The sequence below is a fragment of the Equus asinus genome, chromosome 2, assembly GCF_041296235.1.
Source record: "Equus asinus isolate D_3611 breed Donkey chromosome 2, EquAss-T2T_v2, whole genome shotgun sequence".
NCBI lineage: Eukaryota > Metazoa > Chordata > Mammalia > Perissodactyla > Equidae > Equus > Equus asinus.
In genome coordinates, this window is record NC_091791.1 from 142,151,478 (window position 1) to 142,170,636 (window position 19,159).

The 19,159-nt window shown below is 35.1% G+C and overlaps 1 protein-coding gene across 5 annotated transcripts in view; it reads left to right on the forward strand.

The window, feature by feature from the left end:
- The window catches only part of RFX7 (regulatory factor X7), a 127,981-nt gene that overhangs the window by 77,733 nt on the left and 31,089 nt on the right, over window positions 1-19,159 (forward strand). For 4 of the 5 annotated variants that reach the window (XM_044764837.2, XM_044764838.2, XM_044764839.2 and 1 more), the window contains 2 exons: window positions 8,813-8,895; window positions 10,334-10,456. In XM_044764837.2, the coding sequence (XP_044620772.2) occupies window positions 8,813-8,895; window positions 10,334-10,456 (206 nt within the window). Of the gene's footprint in view, window positions 1-8,812; window positions 8,896-10,333; window positions 10,457-15,678; window positions 15,795-19,159 lie in introns of those variants that run through there. The other variant, XM_070500968.1, reaches the window with a different exon arrangement.

Sequence of the window (19,159 nt, forward strand, 5' to 3'; positions counted from 1 at the left end):
TTTACTCTGATATTTTTATTGTAATAGGATTTGTGGCACATTTAAAGCTATTCTATGGCAAACTCAACTGGAAAGAACACTATATATCTCTGCATAGCAGAAATTATTTTATTTTATTTTCCTCATTTAGTTGAAAATTAAATTGCTTGTATTTTTCTCTTTATCCCCCAAATATTTCAGTTGTACCTCCTAAGACCATTTTCTTAGATAACAACCCACAGTATAGATATCAAAATCAGCAAATTTTAGTACTGATACAATGTTATTATCTAATTATCCACAGTCTATATTTCCAATTTTGTCAGTTGTCCCATTAATGTGCTTTAGAGCAAAATTTTTCCTTCCATGATTCAATTAAGGTTGAGCATTGCATTTAGTTGGCATGCCTCTTCAGCCTCCTTTAATCTGGAAATTGCTCTGCTGCTTTGTGTCTTATGACATTAACATTTGTTCTTAAATTTTTATTCAGTTTATTTAAACTGAAAAAAAAAACAAGAAGCAGTTCACCCATTACTCCCAGCCCCAGAGCCCCACCTCTTGCAAGCACCAATCTGTTCTGTGTATCTATGAGCTTGTTTTGTTTCTGTTTTTTTAGATTCCACATATAAATGAGATCATATGGTATTTGTCTTAATTTGTCTTATTTTATTTATCATAATGCCCTCGAGATCCACCCATGTTGTTGCACTGGCAAGATTTCATTCTTTTTTTTATTTTTTTATGGCTGAATAATACTCCATTGTTATTTTTTTTAATCCATTCATCCATACATGGACACTTAGATTGTTTCCATATCTTGGCTATTGTAAATAATACTGCAGTGAACATAGGACTGCAGGTATCTTTTCGAATTAGTGTTTCCATTTTCTTCAGATAAATACCCAAAAGTGGAATTGCTAGATCATATACTAGTTCTATTTTTAATTTTTCAAGGAACCTCCATACTGTGTTCCATAATGATTGTACCAATTTACATTCCCATCAGCAGGGCACAAGCGTTCACTTTTCTCCACATCCTCACCAACACTTGTTCTTTTCTTTTTGATAATAACCATTCTATCAGGTGTGAGGTAATATTTCATTATAGTTTTTGATTTGCATTTCCCTGATGATTAGGGATGTTGAGCATCTTTTCATGTACTTGTTGGCCATCTGTATGTCTTCTTTGGGAAAATGTCTATTCAGATTCCCTGCCCATTTTTTAATCGGATTGTGTGGTTTTGGGGGGTTGAGTTGTATGAGTTCCTTATATATTTTGGATGTTAGCTGCTTATCAAATATATGATTTGCAGTTATTTTCTCCCATTCAGTAAGTTGCCTTTTCATTTTGTTGATGGTTTCCTGTGCTGTGCAGAAGCTTTTTACTTTGATTTAGTCCCATTTGTTTATTTTTGCTTTTGTTGCTTTTGCTTTTGGTTTCAGATTCAAAGAATCATCTCCAAAATCTATGTCAGGGAGCTTACCACCTATGTTTTCTTCTAAGAGTTTTATGGTTTCAGGTCTTATATTCATGCATTAATCCATTTTGAGTTAATTTTCGTGTCTGGCGTAAGATAGTGATCCAGTTTCATTCTTTTGCATGTGGCTTCTCAGTTTTCCCAACATCATTTATTGAAGAGACTGTCCTTTCTCCAGTGTGTATTCTTGGCTATTTTGTCATAAATTAATTGACCATATATGTATGGATTTGTTTCCCAGCTCTCTGTTCTGTTCCACTAACCTGTGAGTCTGTCTTTATGCCAGTACCATAGTGTTTTGATTACCATAGCTTTGTAATATAATTTGAAATCAGGCAGCATGATGCCTCCAGCTTTGTTCTTCTTTCTCAAGATGAGTTTGGCTATGCAGGGTCTTTTATTCTTCCATACAAATTTTAGGATTGTTTGTTTTATTTCTGTGAAAAATAACATTGGAATTTTTAGAGGGATTGCATTGAATTCGTATATTGCTTTGGGTAGTACAGATATTGTATCAGTATTAATCCTTCCAACCCATGAACATAGACTATCTTTCTGTTTATTTGTGTCTTCCTTGATTTCTGTCATTAATGTCTTGTAGTTTTCAATAGACAACTCTTTCACCACCTTGGTTAAATTTATTCATAGGTATTTTTTTCTTTTTGATGCAATTGTAAATGGGATTGTTAATTTCTCTTTCTGAAAGTTCTTTTTTTTTTTAGATTGGCACCTGAGCTAACATCTGTTGCTAATCTTTTTTGCCCTCCTCCTCCCCCTCCCCCTCCTCCTCCCCCTCCCCCCAACCCCCGTCCTTCTGGTTGTGCTGTGTGGGACACCACCTCACCACGGTCTGATGAACAGTGCCACGTCCGCACCCAGGATCCAAACCCACAAAACCCTGGGCCGCTGCAGCAGAGTGAATGAACTTAACCAGTCCGTCAGGCCAGCCCCTGATACTCATTATTAATGTAAAGAAATGCAACAGATTTTTGTGTATTGATTTTGTATCTTGCAGCTTTACTGAATTTATTTATGAATAACAGGAGGTTTTTTTTGGTGAGGAAGATTGACCCTGAGCTAACATCTGTGCCAGTCTTCCTCTATTTTTTTTTCTTTTGTGTGTGGGATGCCACCACAGCATCGCCCAGTGAGCAGTGTGCAGATCCATGCCCAGAATCTGAACCCATGAACCCTGGACCTCTGAAGCAGAGCACGCAAACTTAACCAATGTGCCACCAGGCCGGTCCCGAATTCTAACCATTTTTTGGTGGAATCTTTAGGGTTTTCTATATATTGTATTATGTCATTTGCAACTAGTGACAGTTTTGCTTCTTCCTTTCCAATATGGATGCCTTTTATTTCTTTTTTTTGTCTAATTGCTCTGACTAGAACTTCAAATACCGCATTTAATAAAAGTGGCAAGAGTGGACATCCTTGTCATTTCCTGATTTTAGAGGAAAAGCTTTCAGCTTTTCACCATTGAGTATGATGTTAGCTATGGGCTTGTCATATATGGCTTTTATTATGTTGAGTTACCTTCCCTCTATAACTGCTTTGTTGAGAGTTTTTATCACAAATGGATGTTGAATTTTGTCAAATGCTTTTTCTGCATCTATTGAGATTTTTATCCATTTTGTTAACGTGTGGTATATCACATTGACTGATTTGCGAATGTTGAACATAGATGCACGAAATTCTCAACAAAATATTAGGAAACCGAAATTTAGCACTATATTAAAAGGATCACATACCATGATAAGTGGGATTTATTCCAGAGTTGCAGGAAGGGTTCATCAGGGATATAGGCCTGTAGTTTTCATTTTGGTGGCAGCCTTGTCTGATTTTGGTATCAGGATAGTGCTGGCCTTGTAAAATGTGTTTGGAAGAAATACCCTTTCTTCTGTATGTTGGAAGAGTTTGACAAGGAGTGGTATTGATTGTTCTTTGACTATTTGATAGAATTCACCAGTGAGGCCATCTGGTCCTTGACTTTTGTTTGTTGGGAGGTTTTTGATTACTGTGATTCAATTTCCTTACAAGTAGTCACTCTGTTCGGATTTTCTATTTCATCATGATTCAGTCTTGGTAGGTTGTGTGTTTCTAGAAATTTATCTGTTTTACTAGGTTGTCCAGTTTTTGGCATATAATTGTTAATAGTCTCTTAAGATCCCTTGTATTTCTGTATTTTAGTTTAAACATCTCTTTCATTTCTGATTTTGTTATTTGAGTCCTCTCTCTTCTTTCTTTGGCGTGTCCATCTAAAGGTTTCTCAATTTTGTTTATCATTTCAAAGAACCAGCTCTTAATTTCATTGATCTTTTCGTCTTTGTTTTATTTATTTCTGTTCTAATCTTTGTTGTTTTATTCCTTCTACCGACTTTGGTCTTTGTTTGTTCCTTTTTTTTTGAGTCCCTTGAGTTGTAACATTAGGTGGTTTATTTGAGATTTTTCTTGTTTCTTGAGGTAAGCATTTATCACTTGGAACTGCCCTCTTAGAACTGCTTTTGCTCCATCCTATAAGTTTTGGTATGTTACATTTCTATTTTTGTTTGTCTCAAGGTATTTTTTTATTTCTTTGATGCATTGGTTGTTCAGTAGCATGCTGTTTAATCTCCACATATTTGTGAATTTTCCAGTGTTATTGGATAATTAATTTTTAGTTTCATACCTTTGTGGTTGGAAAAGATGCTTGATATGAGTCAGTCCTCTTAAACTTATTAAGACTTGTTTTGTGGCCTAACATATGATCCATCTTCAAAAATGTTCTGTATGCACTTGAGAAGAATGTATATTCCGTTGGTTTTAGATGGAATGTTCTGTAAATATTTGGTAAGTCCATCTGGTCTAGCATATCATTTAAGGCTGATGTTTTCATGTTGATTTTCTGTCTGGGTGATCTATTCATTGATGTAAGTAAGGTATTAAAGTCTCCTACTATTATTGTGTTGCTATCTGTTTCTCCCTTTAGGTCTGTTAATGTTTGCTTTTTATATTTAGGTGCTCCTATGGGTGCATAAATATTTACAAATGTTATATCTTGTTGGATTGTCCCCTTTATCATTATGTAACACCTTTCTTTGTCTGTTGTTACAGTCTTTGTTTTAAAGTCTATCTTGTCTGATATAAGTATAGCTACTCCAGCTTTCTTTTGGTTTCCATTTGCATGGAATATCTTTTTCCATCTGTTCATTTTTGGTCTGTGTGTGTCCTTACACTTGAAGTATACCTCTTGTAGGCAGCATATAGATGGATCGTGATTTTTCCTCCATTCAGCCACTCTTTGTCTTTTGATTGGAGAATTTAGTTCACTTACATTTAAAGTTATTATTGATAGGTATGTACTTATTGCCATTTTGTTAACTCTTTTCTAGCTGTTTTTGTAGTCCTCTCTGTTCCTTTCTTTTTCTCTTGCTCTTCCTTTGTGATTTGGTGACTTTCTTTAGTGGTATACTTATATTCCTTTCTCTATATCTTTTGTGTATTTAGTATAGGTTTTTGCTTTGTGGTTACCATGAGGCTTGCATATAATAACTTATAACAGTCTTATTTTAAGTTGATAATAACTTAAGTTTGATGCCATTTTAAAGTTCAACATTTTTACTCTCCCCCCCGTATTTTATATTTTTGACTTCACATTTTACACTTTTTTATCTTATGTATCCCTTAACTAATTATTGTAATTGTAGTTATTTCTACTACTTTTGTCTTTTAACCTTCATACTAGCTTTCTAAGTAATTATTCCACTACCTTTACTGTCTATTTACTTTTCCAGTGAGATTGATTCTTTCATATGTGTTTTTATTACTAATTAGCACCCTTTCTTTTCAGCTTAAGGAGTCCCTTTAACATTACTTAGAAGACAGGTTTAGTGGTGATGAGCTCCTTTAGCTTTTGATTTTCTGGAAAACCCTTTATCTCGCATTCAGTTCTGAATAACTTTGCCAGGTAGAGTTGGAAGTTTTTTCTTTCAGCACTTTGAATATATTGTGCCACTCCCTCTGGCCTGTAAGGTTTGTGCTAAAAAATCTGTTGATAGTCTTATGAGGATTCTCTTGTATGTAACAAGTTGTTTTTCTCTTGGTGCTTTTAAAATTCTCTCCTTGTCTTTAACTTTTGACCTTTTACTTATAATGTGTCTTGGTATGGGTCTCTTTGGACTCATCTTTTTTTTGGACTCTCTGGGCTTCCTGGATCTAAATGTCTGTTTCCTTCCCCAAGTTAGGGAAATTTCAGCCATTGTTTCTTCGAATACAGTTCCTGCCCCTTTCTCTCTCTCTCATCCTTCTGAGAGCCCTGTGATTCAAATGTTAGTCCGTTTGATGTTGTCCCATAATTCCCTGAAGGTATTTTCACTTTTTTCCATTCTTTTTTTTTTTGCTGCTCTGATTGGTTGAGTTCCACTGTCTTGTCTTCAAGTTCACTGATCCTTTCTTCTGCCTCATCCAGCTTGTTGAACCCCTGTAGTGTATTTTTCAGTTCAGTTATTGTATTCTTCAACTCTGTGACTTTGATTTGGTGTTTTCTTATGTTTCTGTCTCTTTGTTGACATTCTCATTGTGTTCATCCAGTCTTCTCTCCTGTTTAGTGAGCATCTTTATGATCATTACTTTGAACTCTATCAGATAAATTACTTATCTCTGTTTCATTAAAGTTTTTTTTCCTGAAGTTTTATCCTATTCTTTCATTTGGAACATATTCCTTTGTTTCTTTATTTCCCTTGGCTGTCTGTGTTGGTTTCTATACAATAGATGAAACAACCACCTCTCCTAGTCTTGAAGGAGTGGCCTTGTGTAAGAGATGAACCTTTTTATTCAGCCCTGCCCCAGCTTTTGGTTGTCTCTCAAGTTTCTGTGCTTGTCCCAGCAGCCTAATCTGTTTTTTAATATCTCCTAGTAGTTGAAGATGTGCCAAGACCTGTCACTGTCCCAAAGGGGAGTATCTTAGCACTTAGATTCAGGTTTGCTTGAAGCCAGACTCTCAGGCAGCAGCTTTTAAAAGTATACAGATATATACAGTCCTGAGGCACTGAAAGCATATGCCCCACTGGCCACTAGAGCCAGGTGGTCTGGAAGTGTCCCTTGGGCAGCAGTTGCAAAAATCAGGCCCCAGATGAGTGTATAAACTCCTTTCTGGGAGACGCTGGTGAGCTGGAGCAAGGTAGAGGGAGAGTGCCATGTTGGCATCCACAGCCTACATTCCTTTAGAGCAGCTCCATAGGCCACTAAATGTGTGCCAAATCTGAAGCCTGCCCCTCAGTCCGAAGCTCCAGGACAAGCAAAGTGGCCTCCTTCACAGAAAGACGGGGTGGGGGCGGGGGGGGGGGTAGGGCGGGGTGCCTCAGTCTGCTGTCTCTGCAGTGCCCTGGGGGTGCTAGTCTACCAATAAACACAGGACTGCAAGCCCCTCTGGCCCAAGAGCCAGGCAGTCAAGGGGCATCCCCTGCGCAACAGCTGTAAAACCTGCTACTAGACACTTGTAAAGCTCCCCTCCAGGAGACACTGGGACTCTGGAGCATGGCAGAAGGTGAGTACAAAGATAGCACCTGCCCTCCCAGGTCTCTGGAAAAGATTACAGTCGGCCCCTAGATGTGCATTTAATTAGAAGCCTACTCCTCAGGCCACAGTTATGATGATTACCTGAAAGGCCTCCTTCACAGAAAGACGAAGCTCTGCGTCTGTTGCCTCTTGCCTTGCCCTGGGAGTGATAGCTGTTTAAGAACTCTTTTATTCATTGGTTACAATCCTGTTGGACCCATGAGCAAAAGCTCCACTCGCCACCATAGCCAGATGATACAGATGTGTCCTCTGGCAGCAGTCACAAAAATCAGGGTGCCAGTTGGGTATGAGCTTTCTTGGTGACACTGGTTATTAGAGTCCCGCCTGACCAGGAATATAAGCTCCCCTGGCCTCCACTGCCAGGTGATCAAGAGGCATCCTTTGGGTGGCAGCCACAAAAATCAGGGCACCAAACACGTGTAAGGACTTTCTTCAGGGAGATAATGGTGCTCTGGAGCATGGCAAAGGGAGAGTGCAAACATAGCGCCCGCCAGTCTGGCCCTAGAAAGTGTTCCAGCAGGCTTCTAGATGTGTGTGTGTGTGTCTGTTGCATTAGATGCCTCCCCCTCAGGGTGAGGTTTTAATATAAGCAGGTGAGCCTCCTTCACTTTAAGTCTGGGCATGATGAGGTGCCTCTGAGCTGGGCCCTGGGCCAGTGAGTCTGAGCACACAGGCCCTTTAAGAGGTGTCTCCCAGATCTCTACTATCTTGTGGGTCTTGGGACCCCACTGGTTTTTTAAATTAGATGTTTTGGGCTATTTCTCTCAAGTGCATGTCTTAAAAGTTGGAGTCCCACACGTGGGGTTTGAACCTTTGCTCCTCAGCAAGAAGTTCCAGGTTCTGAGTTCCCTCCTAGTTGTGGATCACCGGTATTGGGGGTGGGGTTTATGGCGAGTTTGTCTCCCAGCCTCTCCTGTTTGCTCTGATATGGTTTTCTCCTTGTTTACCCGATGTGTAGTCATCACTCAGACAGACTTTAGAGTTTTTTAAGAGGAAATTGTTCCATATATAGCTGTAGACTCAGTATGTCTGTGGGAGGAAGTGAGTTCAGGATCTTCCTCTGTTGTCATCGCCATCTTAATCTGGAACCTGCAACCAGCAGAAATTATTTTTAAGGGTGCATTTATAGACGAAATGACATAAGTGCAGAAAAATAGCAATAGAGAACGTTGCAAGTAGGTTCTCCAAATAGTAGCAACTGTTGCAAGTTAAATAATATCTGCATAGTGTAGAAAGAGTTTTGATTGGTTGTACTTCAGTTTTTTAAACTTCAGTTCCATCCACAGGTGATAATAGCATTGTCAGTCACGTGTTCTAGGTTTTTGAGCATTAGAAAAGGATCCTAGAAATCATGTTATCCATCTTAACAATTACAAGGAAAATTTGCCAGAGCACCAAAGCCTCATAGCCAGTTAAATGGTTAGGTTAAGACTAAGTAATATTCTCTTGACTCCTAGTCTCGTACCTTTCCTATGGTACTGTACAGTCCCCTTCTTTAAACGTCGTGAAAAATGAGAAACTTCTGTCTAAGCATTGATCTATGGTTTTATTTATACCTAGAAGATAAGAATTAATAGGACCATTTTTGCTTGTTAACTAACATTTTATTTGCAATAAATTTATCAAACAACTATATTATTTTACTGATGAGAAAAAAGCCTAAATTTTGTTTTCTTTGGCAGGTTGTCCATTCCATGGTGTATAAATTTAGGCAGTCAGTATTTTTTAGGGAGTAAGTTTTATTGAGGGAGAAACCAGTGTTCTTAAAATTATCTTTCTTTTTAATCCTTTGCAATCAGCAAGAAGTTGAGAAGTTTACAGACCTAGAGAAACTCTACCTCTACCTTCAGCTGCCTTCTGGTCTCAGCAATGGAGAGAAAAGGTATATGTCTTCTGGGTTTTGCCTTAATTATAGTGTTTATAGGACACCCCGAGGATGTGTGTGTTGTGTTTGTTAATGGTTTTACACTGTTCCTAAAATCAGCAGAAAACAGAGTGGCAAAACAGTAGATCTTTTTAGTCTCATCATATTTGGTTAAGTGTTTTCCTACAGTTTTGCCGGTTCATTTGTGCACCTGGGTAAATGCTACAAAATGCAATTTGGATTATGTTTTATAAGCAAATCAATGTATTTATGCTGTAAGGGAGATTGTGAAAATGAACAGAAAACCAAAACATAAACAGATAAGTATTGTGAGCAATAAAATGCAAAAGAGTATTTTTAGGTACTGTCGGGTAAGTAAATCACAGAATATAAAAAAGAAAAAAAGTGAAATTGCCTGTATGGAACATAAATTTATGATAAATATAAGACGTTTTAGGTGCTTTTGGGTATTACTATATTTTTATTATTAAAAATATTTAATAGTCTCATCTAGAAAGTATAGAGGGAAGTTGTTCATACATTCTATTCTTAAAGGCATTTCTTCACCCTTGTAAGTATTTCTCAAAATTCATTTCATTCATATGTTATACTTAACATTCTATTGCTTTAAAATTGTGTATAAAAAGAAATGGAATGAAAATTGTGTTGCTTTTATCTTTTCTCCCTCCAACCAAATTTTATTACTATTTTAATCATTTTCTGTCCTTTCTAGAAACTTGCTCCGTCTCTTCTTTGGAATTATTGTAAATTGTTATGCTATTAGCTGAGGTGAATGTCAGAATCAATAAGGGAGCTTCCCTCATGCTATCTTGGGTGTCATTTCATGGAATTGGTTTATAAATGACACTGCCATATAATAAAAACTTAGGATCTTTTTTGCCTGGGGAGGGGACCCAGTTACAGGAAAGATTATAAGGGGAGATTCATCCTCTCAAGATCTCTCTAGTGTGAATTCCATTCTGGAGGACAGAGTGTTTTAGTAAGATTTTGGGGTAGTTACTTGAGGTTGCTAAGCAAATAGAAAATAAACAAATATTTTGATGACTTTTATTTTAAAAGTTTGATGATTTGTTAAATTTAGGCCAGTGAACAAGCAAGTGAGTGAGCAGATATCCACTTAGAGATAATTTTGGCCAAAACAAATACCTTATGTTTTCAGTGCACCATCACCTCTGCCGCCTTAGAGACAGACCATGGAGAGGGATAGAACAGAGCAGTAACTGCAGTCGGATACTAGCTGTAGAAAATGGCTCACAACCACAGGTAGACAATTGGTACATAGATAACTGGGCATCTGATGTATGTACTGAGTCTGGTTTAGTCGTTTATAATGTGTTCACATACAGTTCTCTAGTGGAACATTTAGTCCTGGCTCAAAAATTATCAAAGAATTGCTGTCTAGTTCAGCTAAAACATGTTTTTGTTTTATGATTAGTGATCAGAACGCCATGTCATCTAGTCGGGCACAGCAAATGCATGCCTTTTCCTGGATTCGGAATACCCTAGAGGAGCATCCTGAGACTTCACTGCCGAAACAGGAAGTCTATGATGAGTACAAGTAAGTATTATGTGTATACGTCAAGCATGCTGACGTATTAAACAGGTTAAGTACTATACTTGGCTACAGTTATTTGTTTTAGTATTGATGAATATCATGCTGGTATATCGGAGTTTAACTTGGAATCTCTAAGATTCCTTCCATCTCTCAACTTCTCTGATAGCGTATGTAATAAAGGACAGGATTACTGAATAAAAGAATTTCTCTAAGGTTCTTCTAGATGACAGGAGGGTTGTCTGAGGATAGAGGGACAAAGACATAGGATTGATAAATAAAAGGATTTTGGTAGAGTTCTTAAGAATGACAGGAAGGGTATATCTGGGGTTAAAAGGACAGTGGAAGGCAATAAATAAGTCAATGCATAAGGAAAAACTAAAACATGTTTTTTATTTATACTTCCTAAAGGTCTTTTTCATGGATCCAAAACTTTTCTAATCCTTCTCCATACCAACCAAAGAAAAAGATCAGTTTCTGGAATGGTATGAGTTACTTACTCATGACGAGGGAGTTCAGTGGCTTGCACATATTAGACACTCAGATAATTTTGATTATACAGATAATTTATTTAAACACAAGAAGTGAAACTATAGAGTCTAATGGACCATTCTGGATAGAGAAAAGTTAATACATGCTAAATCTAGTCTTGTTTAACATTTTTATAATTGATTTGGAAGAGGGACTTTATTCTGGCAGAATAAATAAAATCCAAATTTTCTGGGTGTTGAAATGTCAAACCAACAAACATTAATGTGTTGTACTTATACAGTTTGAAAGAAAAGTGTTAAGTAAGTACTGTTGTTAACCAGAATAAGGTGGTGCAAGGGAACTACACTTACTGGGAAGATTATTGGTATCTAGAAAGAAAACTTTCTACTCTCATTCAAAATTCTCATTTCCTCACCTTAAGAAACATAGGGGCTGGCTGTGTGGCGCAGCGATTAAGTTCACACGTTCTGCTTCAGTGGCCTGAGGTTCGCCAGTTGGGATCCTGGGTGTGGACCTTTGCACCGCTTATTAAGCCACACTGTGGCAGGTGTCCCACATATAAAGTAGAGGAAGACGGGCACGGATGTTAGCTCAGGGCCAGTCTTCCTCAGCAAAAAGAGGAGGATTGGCAGCAGATGTTAGCTCAGGGCTAATCTTCCTAAAAAAAAAAAAAAAGAAAAGAAACATAATGGAGCTGGAGAAAGTCTAGAGAAAAATGTCAGGAATGATCAAAGGAACAAAGTTGAACTAAAGAGCTTTACGTTTTTTCTCTTTAAGAAAATTAAAGCTAAGAATGCATGTGAGCCAAGTCTATAAAGTTCATTCGCTCAGTCTACAACAGTCTATGGAATACCTGCTTATGTGCCAGACCCTATAAATAAATTCTGAGGATTCAGTGAATGAGACACAGCCCTGGCCCTTGTCAAGAATATATATATTTACAGTAAGCATGAATTCTTCACTAAAGTCAAGTTAATTAAAATAGAGATAACCCTATGAAATGGCAAAAAAGCAAATTTGAATTCATTCAAAGGTTATTAGTATCAGATAAATGTGTGATATATTGAAGAAATATATCCTTGGATTGAGGATCGAGAGAGTAGATTCTTTCTTAAACTTGAGTGACCTGGACAAGAGTTTTAACTACTCTTTATGTCAGTCCTGTCATCTATAAAATGAGGCAATTGAAAAGGTGTGAGGTTTCTTTTAGCCCTAAAATTTCTAAAAATTGTCTGACATAGGAAATGTTGACGAACTAGTTATCCACGGATAACTCACTAGCTTCCCAAACGGCAAATTGGACAAATTAATGTATCACATTTCCGTAACAAATTAATAAGGGAACCTGGGATATTCATATATTTGTGAAGTGATGTCCTTCCACTGCACAGCCCTTTGCATCACCATGAGAGACAGGACCCTCTGTTTGTGAAAGTGTGAGTCTGGCCCATTATAGCAGTCCTTATGTTTTTAAAAGTGTCTTGCCTTGGGCAAGATGTGGTTATATTTTTCTATATTTTTCTGAATTTTTATTAAATCATTTTATAAGATTCCCATATAATTTTTTATATAATTCCCTTATAATTTTTTTCACTAAGAAAAGTTAAAGATTTTTCCTAAACAAAATAGAACCAAAACAGAACATCATTTTGGGGTGAGGAGTGGAGGCTCTAAAGTTGAACAATTAGTTTGCAGTTCATCAGAGAGCAAGAGAGACAAAAGGAAGTGACTTAGACTAGAGTCTAAAAAGGAAGTATAGGCAAGGGAAATTTTTGATAATGTGGCTAGGAAAGAAATACCAGTTCTGTTCACAGAATTTGAAAGAATTATGCTAATGATTTTCTATTTATAATCAGTATAGTACTATAGTATAAGTATACCTAAGTCTGGGTATTTTAGTTCAAAAAACATTGCACTAAGAATATACTTTATTTACTGTTGTATTCCCCACAGTGTTTCCACATAGTAAGCAGTAATTTAATATTAAGAGTAATTAGAATAGAATCTTTTCCGTGGCATTGATAATAAAATGTCAGCATGTAAAAGACTTTTTAGTCTTCTAGTACAGTTCCATCCCCGTTTTATAGAGGGAAACATTGAAACCTGGAGAAGTTAGGGACTCTTCCAGTGTCACAAAACTAGTTAGGGATGGTTATAAGGCTAGAACTCACATTTCATGAGTGTTTCATAATAGATGAGAAGGCGAAATTGTTTAATTTGAGTGATGTCAAACTGAGTGAGTGGAAAACGTTGGGCAAGTAGTTACAAATAAAGTTGACTAGGACTTCCACTTAGTGTGAATAAAAAAGCTGCTCAAAGTATGAATTGGTTTACATACAATTAGTATACATGCATACAAATAATATGAGTGTGGTAAGAGACAAGCACAGTAACATGTAATAGCAGCGCAACATGTGCCAAGAAGGAAGGTATGTTTGTATTTCTACAGAATTAGACATGTAGGAGCTCTAAGCTCTTCTCTCATTTGATTGTACATTGCCTGAAACCATAATTTGCCATATGGGGTTAAATAACTTGAGAGATAAGAAAAATATTAAAAGACTACAGACAGACAAGTAAACCAAAGTATTAGGAAATAGCTAGTTAAAAGTTTTTAAATTATGTTGTCTAAAGAAAGCAAAATGCAGTCTAGCTTTATATTTTTTTAAAGAACAAGAGTTTTAAATCACAGGAGAGATTTCAGTTAGGCACAAAATAATACTTCCTGTCCATTAAGATTTTTAAAGAATTTTTGTTTTTTCTAAAGGCTTTTAGGCTAGTCGTCTTCCTATTTGGAGTGCCTTAAAGAGGTTTCCTGAGTAAAAACTTAATATAGAAAATGACCAGTCTTAAATTGGTTCTATTCTAAATATTCACTGAAAAAAGTGTTATTAATATGAAATAAACCTTTATTGTAAGCTATTCTATTGCATATGGACCCTTGTATAATTTATTGCAGTGATGTTGAGATGTATTTGTGAAAATCAATCCTTTTAATAGTCATTAAAATCAAAACCCCTTTGAGAGAAGGAATGAAAATGTAATCTAAGACAGTATGGCTTTTTTTTAACTGTATTTTCATGCTAAGTTAAGATTAATAGAACCAGAAAGGTTTAAGGGGCTTTCAGCATGCAAAGATAGTTTAATTTACAAACCATTGTGAACTTTTACATTTGTTGAACCTTTTGAATTCTGATAATCATGTATTTATGAAAATGTTCCTTAATGTGTTTTTTTATATTTTTCTAGTTGTAAAAGTAATATGTATTCATCATGAAAGTTTTGACAGATAGTTATACATGTATGAAAAAGAAAAACACCACCAGTAATCTGTCTAAAAGTAACCACTCTGGTTTATTTCTTTTTATTTTTTTCTAATGCCTTCTTTTCCCATGTATATTCTTGTTACTGTTTAACCAAATTTGGCCCCACTGTTTACACAATTCTTGAATGGGGGAACTGTTGCAAATAACACTGCAGTGAACATTCTTGGCTATATGATTTAGTGTAGATTATCAGAATTGGGATTGCTGGTTATTGAACCTTTATATATATAGGATATTAACTCTATTAAAATGTAAATTTTTTTCAAGATTGCTCTTTATTATTGAAATTTTAGTTAATTTGTTTAAGTAGTCTGATCTATCCACTTTCTTTGTAGCTTGTCACATTGCTATTATACTCAGACAGAACTTCCCCATGCCACTAGCAACTAAATACTCACATGTATTTTTTCTAGATATTCTTATTTCATTTTTCACATATAACCTTTTAGTCCCTCTCATATGTATTTTGGTATGTGTCGTAAGGTAAGGCACTGATTTTAATTTTTTCCAAATGGTGTCTTGTTTATTGAATAATTTTTTTCTCTTAACACTAATCTATAATATTTTTATCTTAGTAAGGCCTTCTGGACTCAATTTTCTTCCTTTATATTTTCTGTTCTTACTCCAATACTATACCATTTTTAAGCATTTTAGCTATTAAATGTTTAAGTGCTGATAGGACCAGTCTTCCCTTATTAGTCCTCTTTTTCAAAATTTTCCTGGAGTTTATTTTCAGACCAGTTAATTTTTTCATATGAATTTTTGGAATCACCTTTCTAACTTTAAAAAAGGAAACCTTAAAAGAATTTTGATTAACACGGCATTAAATGTGAAAATTTATTTTATTTATGAATTTATTGCAAATTTTATATTTCCTGAACTTTGTTTAATCCTAGTTTTTCAGTTGTTAGTTTTGATTCTTCTGGGTAAAGTTTATCCTGTGTATCTTCCTCATTCTCTTTATTTTATTACATTTAACAGATATTCCTTCTGATTTTATAAATAATGGCAATGATAAGCATCATTTACTCTTACAGTTCTTTGATGTTAAGAATGTATTATTTGTAGTTGACCAAGACATTATTTGCTGTTTTATGAGAAATGGGTATTGAAATTCATCAATTGCCTTTTGGGCATTTATTGAGATTATTATACAGTGCTGCTTCTTTGACCTTTTGATATGATGTATAAAGATATTACCTAATCTAAACCCTCCTTTTATTCCTAGAATGAATGTCCTCTTCATGTCAAGATGTCTAATTATTCTATTGATTTCTATTCTCAAATATATTATTTAGAATCTTTGCATCTATATTCATAAGTGAATTTGGTCTGTAATTTTCTTTTTTTGTGCTATCTTTGTCAGGTTTTGATATCAGGGTTAGGCCAGCTTCGTAAATGAATTGGAACTCTTTCCCTAATTTTCTGTGCTCTGGAAAAGTTTATATAGCATGGGACTTATTTGTTCTTGAAAGTTTTAAAGAACTCAACTATAAAACCATCTAGGCCTGGAGCCTTTGTTGGAGGTAATTCTTTGACAATTTTTTTGTAGTTTTTTCTGGTTAGGTTTTTATTTCATTAGTCACTTTTGGTAATTTGTTTTTCCTGGAATTCATTCAGATTTTCAAATGTATTAGCATAGCATTATGTATCCTATTCTCTCTTAAGTTGAATATCCTATTTGTTATAGCCATTTTCATATTTCTAATGTTATATATATGAATTTCCCTCTTTTTTTCCAAATTATACTTAGCTGTAGTTTATTTTTATTGATTTTCTTTTTAAAGGGAGAAGAAAAGAGTGATTTTTTTTGGTCTGTTTTCTCATTTATTAGATGCTTTTATTTTTTTTCTCTTGATTTTCTTGGACTTTTTTCCTCTTTAAATGGAATGCTTACTTTGTTTTCATTCTTTTCATATTTAAGATATGAATATTTATATCTATGAATTTGCCTCTTCTTATAGTTTTGGCTATATGCCTTATGTGTAGATATATGATTTATTAAAATTACCATAATTTTCTCATCGTGTGGAATTATAGCTTTGATTTCTTCTTTGACCCAAAATAAAGTGTTTTTTTTTAACTTTTCATGTGCTCGAAGGAGTTTTCTTTCATTTTGTTTTGCAGTTTATTAATTTCTAGTTTTATTATATTGCATTCAAAGAATATGGCTCATTCAATTTCTGATTTTTCTATATTAGTTCAGGTTTGCTTTCAGCCTAACAAATGGACAGTTTTTATAAATGTTTATGGACATTCTGTTTATATCACACTGTGTATTCACTGTATGTTGTTATGCACTATATCCACGTTCCTTTATTTTTTAAATCCTTCAAATTCTGCAAAATATCTTTAACTTGCTTTTTGTTTAATCAATTGAAGATGAGTGGGGTTAATCTCTTACAAAAGTGATGTTTCACACAATTCCTTGCAGTATTTTTAATGGGTTTTGTTTTACATGTCTTGGGGATATTTGACGCAAAAAAGGTCCATGATGGTATATCTTTATTATAGTTTTTGCTGTTGTCAACAAAAACTGATCCTGTGTCATATTTATTGTATTTTGTCTTAAATTCTCCTTTGATATCAATATTTGTGACACATTCTGGATATCTGTCATATATATATATATACACACACACACACACGTATTTGTCCACACTTTTATTTTTACCATTTATGTCGTGCTTTACATATTTTTAATCTAAAATTGTCCCTGGTCTTAAAATCTAACCCATAGGGAAGCTGGTGGAATAAACCAATCCAGAAACTCTTCTGTATGCAAACATTTAGCAACAGAGGCAATAGCAACCACAGCTCCTGCTGCTTTTTCCTCCTGTATGATAGAGAAATTCAAGTATTAATCTTAAATGAATTTCTTACTAAATAATATATAGCCTATTTTAGCATTCCTGGAGATTTGTTTGCTTCATTCTAGATAGGTCACAAATATTCAGATTTGTAAACTTGACAACCTTGGCTGCAGTGTTTGCTGGTACACAAATGTTCTCTCCAAATCCTTTTTTTTTTAATCTATTTAATATTTTAAGGAATGTGATTGTTTTAATTTTTTAGTTTGTTATTATATAATCATTAAATTTCCATGTGTGATGCTTTCATGCTTACCACTGAAGTCTGTAATTTTTGTTGTATTAATCAATGTAAATCAAACTCTTAGGACAACATTGAAGGTAGAAGTAGATTCTAGTAACATTTGTTTTAAGAGCTTTAGAATAGTGAACAAATGCATGACTTAAAAGACATATAAATGTTTTACACCTATCTGAAATCTAGGTCAGGCCTAAGCGTATGTGCATAATTTGTAAGTTTCTTAAAAGTATAATATATTGTTTGGTGTTACAACGTCCGTAGGAAATAAATGGAAGCAGATGTTATCCCTGCTTTATGGATGAGGGCCTTATGGCTCAGAGAAGAGATTGCTCTAGACAAATCTGAACCCAGGTTTTCTGACTTCAGGGCGGGCTCTTTTTGAATTAATCTCTATTACCACTAGAAATTTATTCCAAATACTATTCTTTTTAAAATGAAAAATTTTGAAGTAGCATTTGCCAAACCTTAATTATATTTTAAATATTTTTAACTGACTGGAAATAAACCAAATCATAAAAGTGATCAATTTCAGCATTACAAACTTTTTGTTTTGTATTTGACAGGTAAATATAGATATTAAATATTCCTTAAGATATAAATTGGTTTAAGATTTTTACCATTTAAGTTTAATAGTTGTAATGTCTGAGTTGTTACCCTAAATACATTAGCTAGCATGTTTAAGGGATTGCTTTTCCAGTAAGATTTTTTTTTCACACTTCTTTGATGTGGCCTATCTCATAGAGTCCTTATCCCAGTTTTCTCTTTTCCTTTTGTTTCCAGTGACTTGATTTTCAAGGGGATAGTTGATAATCTATCTTTCCCTTACCTTCTCAATGTTTTTGACCACTTGTACATTCACAGGTTTGTCATTTACTCTCATCTTTCCCTCTTCAACTCTTTAAAATCATCAGAGAAAGAGCAGTAATAGAGTAGTGGCAGAATAGAGCTAGAACAGTGAATGTTATATCAGGAAAGGAACTAGTTCTCTAATTTGACATATTTGTAGAGAACGTTGACTGACTTGTTCCAATCACAGTAAGTGCACTAAACACATATTATAGTCATAATTGGAACTACAAACCAAGTCTCATAATTTAAAATGAGAGTCCTTTCCAATACCCTACACATGTAAACTGCATGTCTATGAGCCTAGTTATTCCATATCATGAATCTTTCAGTTATCAGTTCATTGCTGGGGTCACTACCTTAACTTTTTTTCTCTGCCCCTAATGTGGTCTGTGGCAGTTGAGAGGCACCGAGTACTTTGAAGAACTAACACAATTAAGACTTCAGCATTACCAATCCTAAGGACAAAGAGATCGTGGCAGAATTAGTAGTGCTTTATTGCAATCAACAAATTAAAATAAATGATTTTAGAGGGCTGGCCCCGTGGCCAAGTGGTTAAGTTCATGTGTTGCGCTTTAGCGGCCCAGGGTTCACTGGTTTAGATCCTGGGTGCAGACCTACACACCACTCATCAAGCCATGCTTTGGCAGCATCCCACATAGGGGAACTAGAATGACTTACAACTAGGACATACAACTATATACTGGGGCTTAGGGGAGAAAAAACAAAAAGAGGAAGGTTGGCAACACATGTTAGCTCAGGGCCAATCTTCCTCACCAAAAAAACAGCATACCTTAAATAAAATAAATGATTTTAAAATAAATTAATTTGAGTGCATTAGTTTATCAAGCATTATCTATACATAGTCCCTACTCTCAAATAAGAGAAACAGACCAGTAAATAAATGGGGCACAAAGAATTACCAGCTCAATTT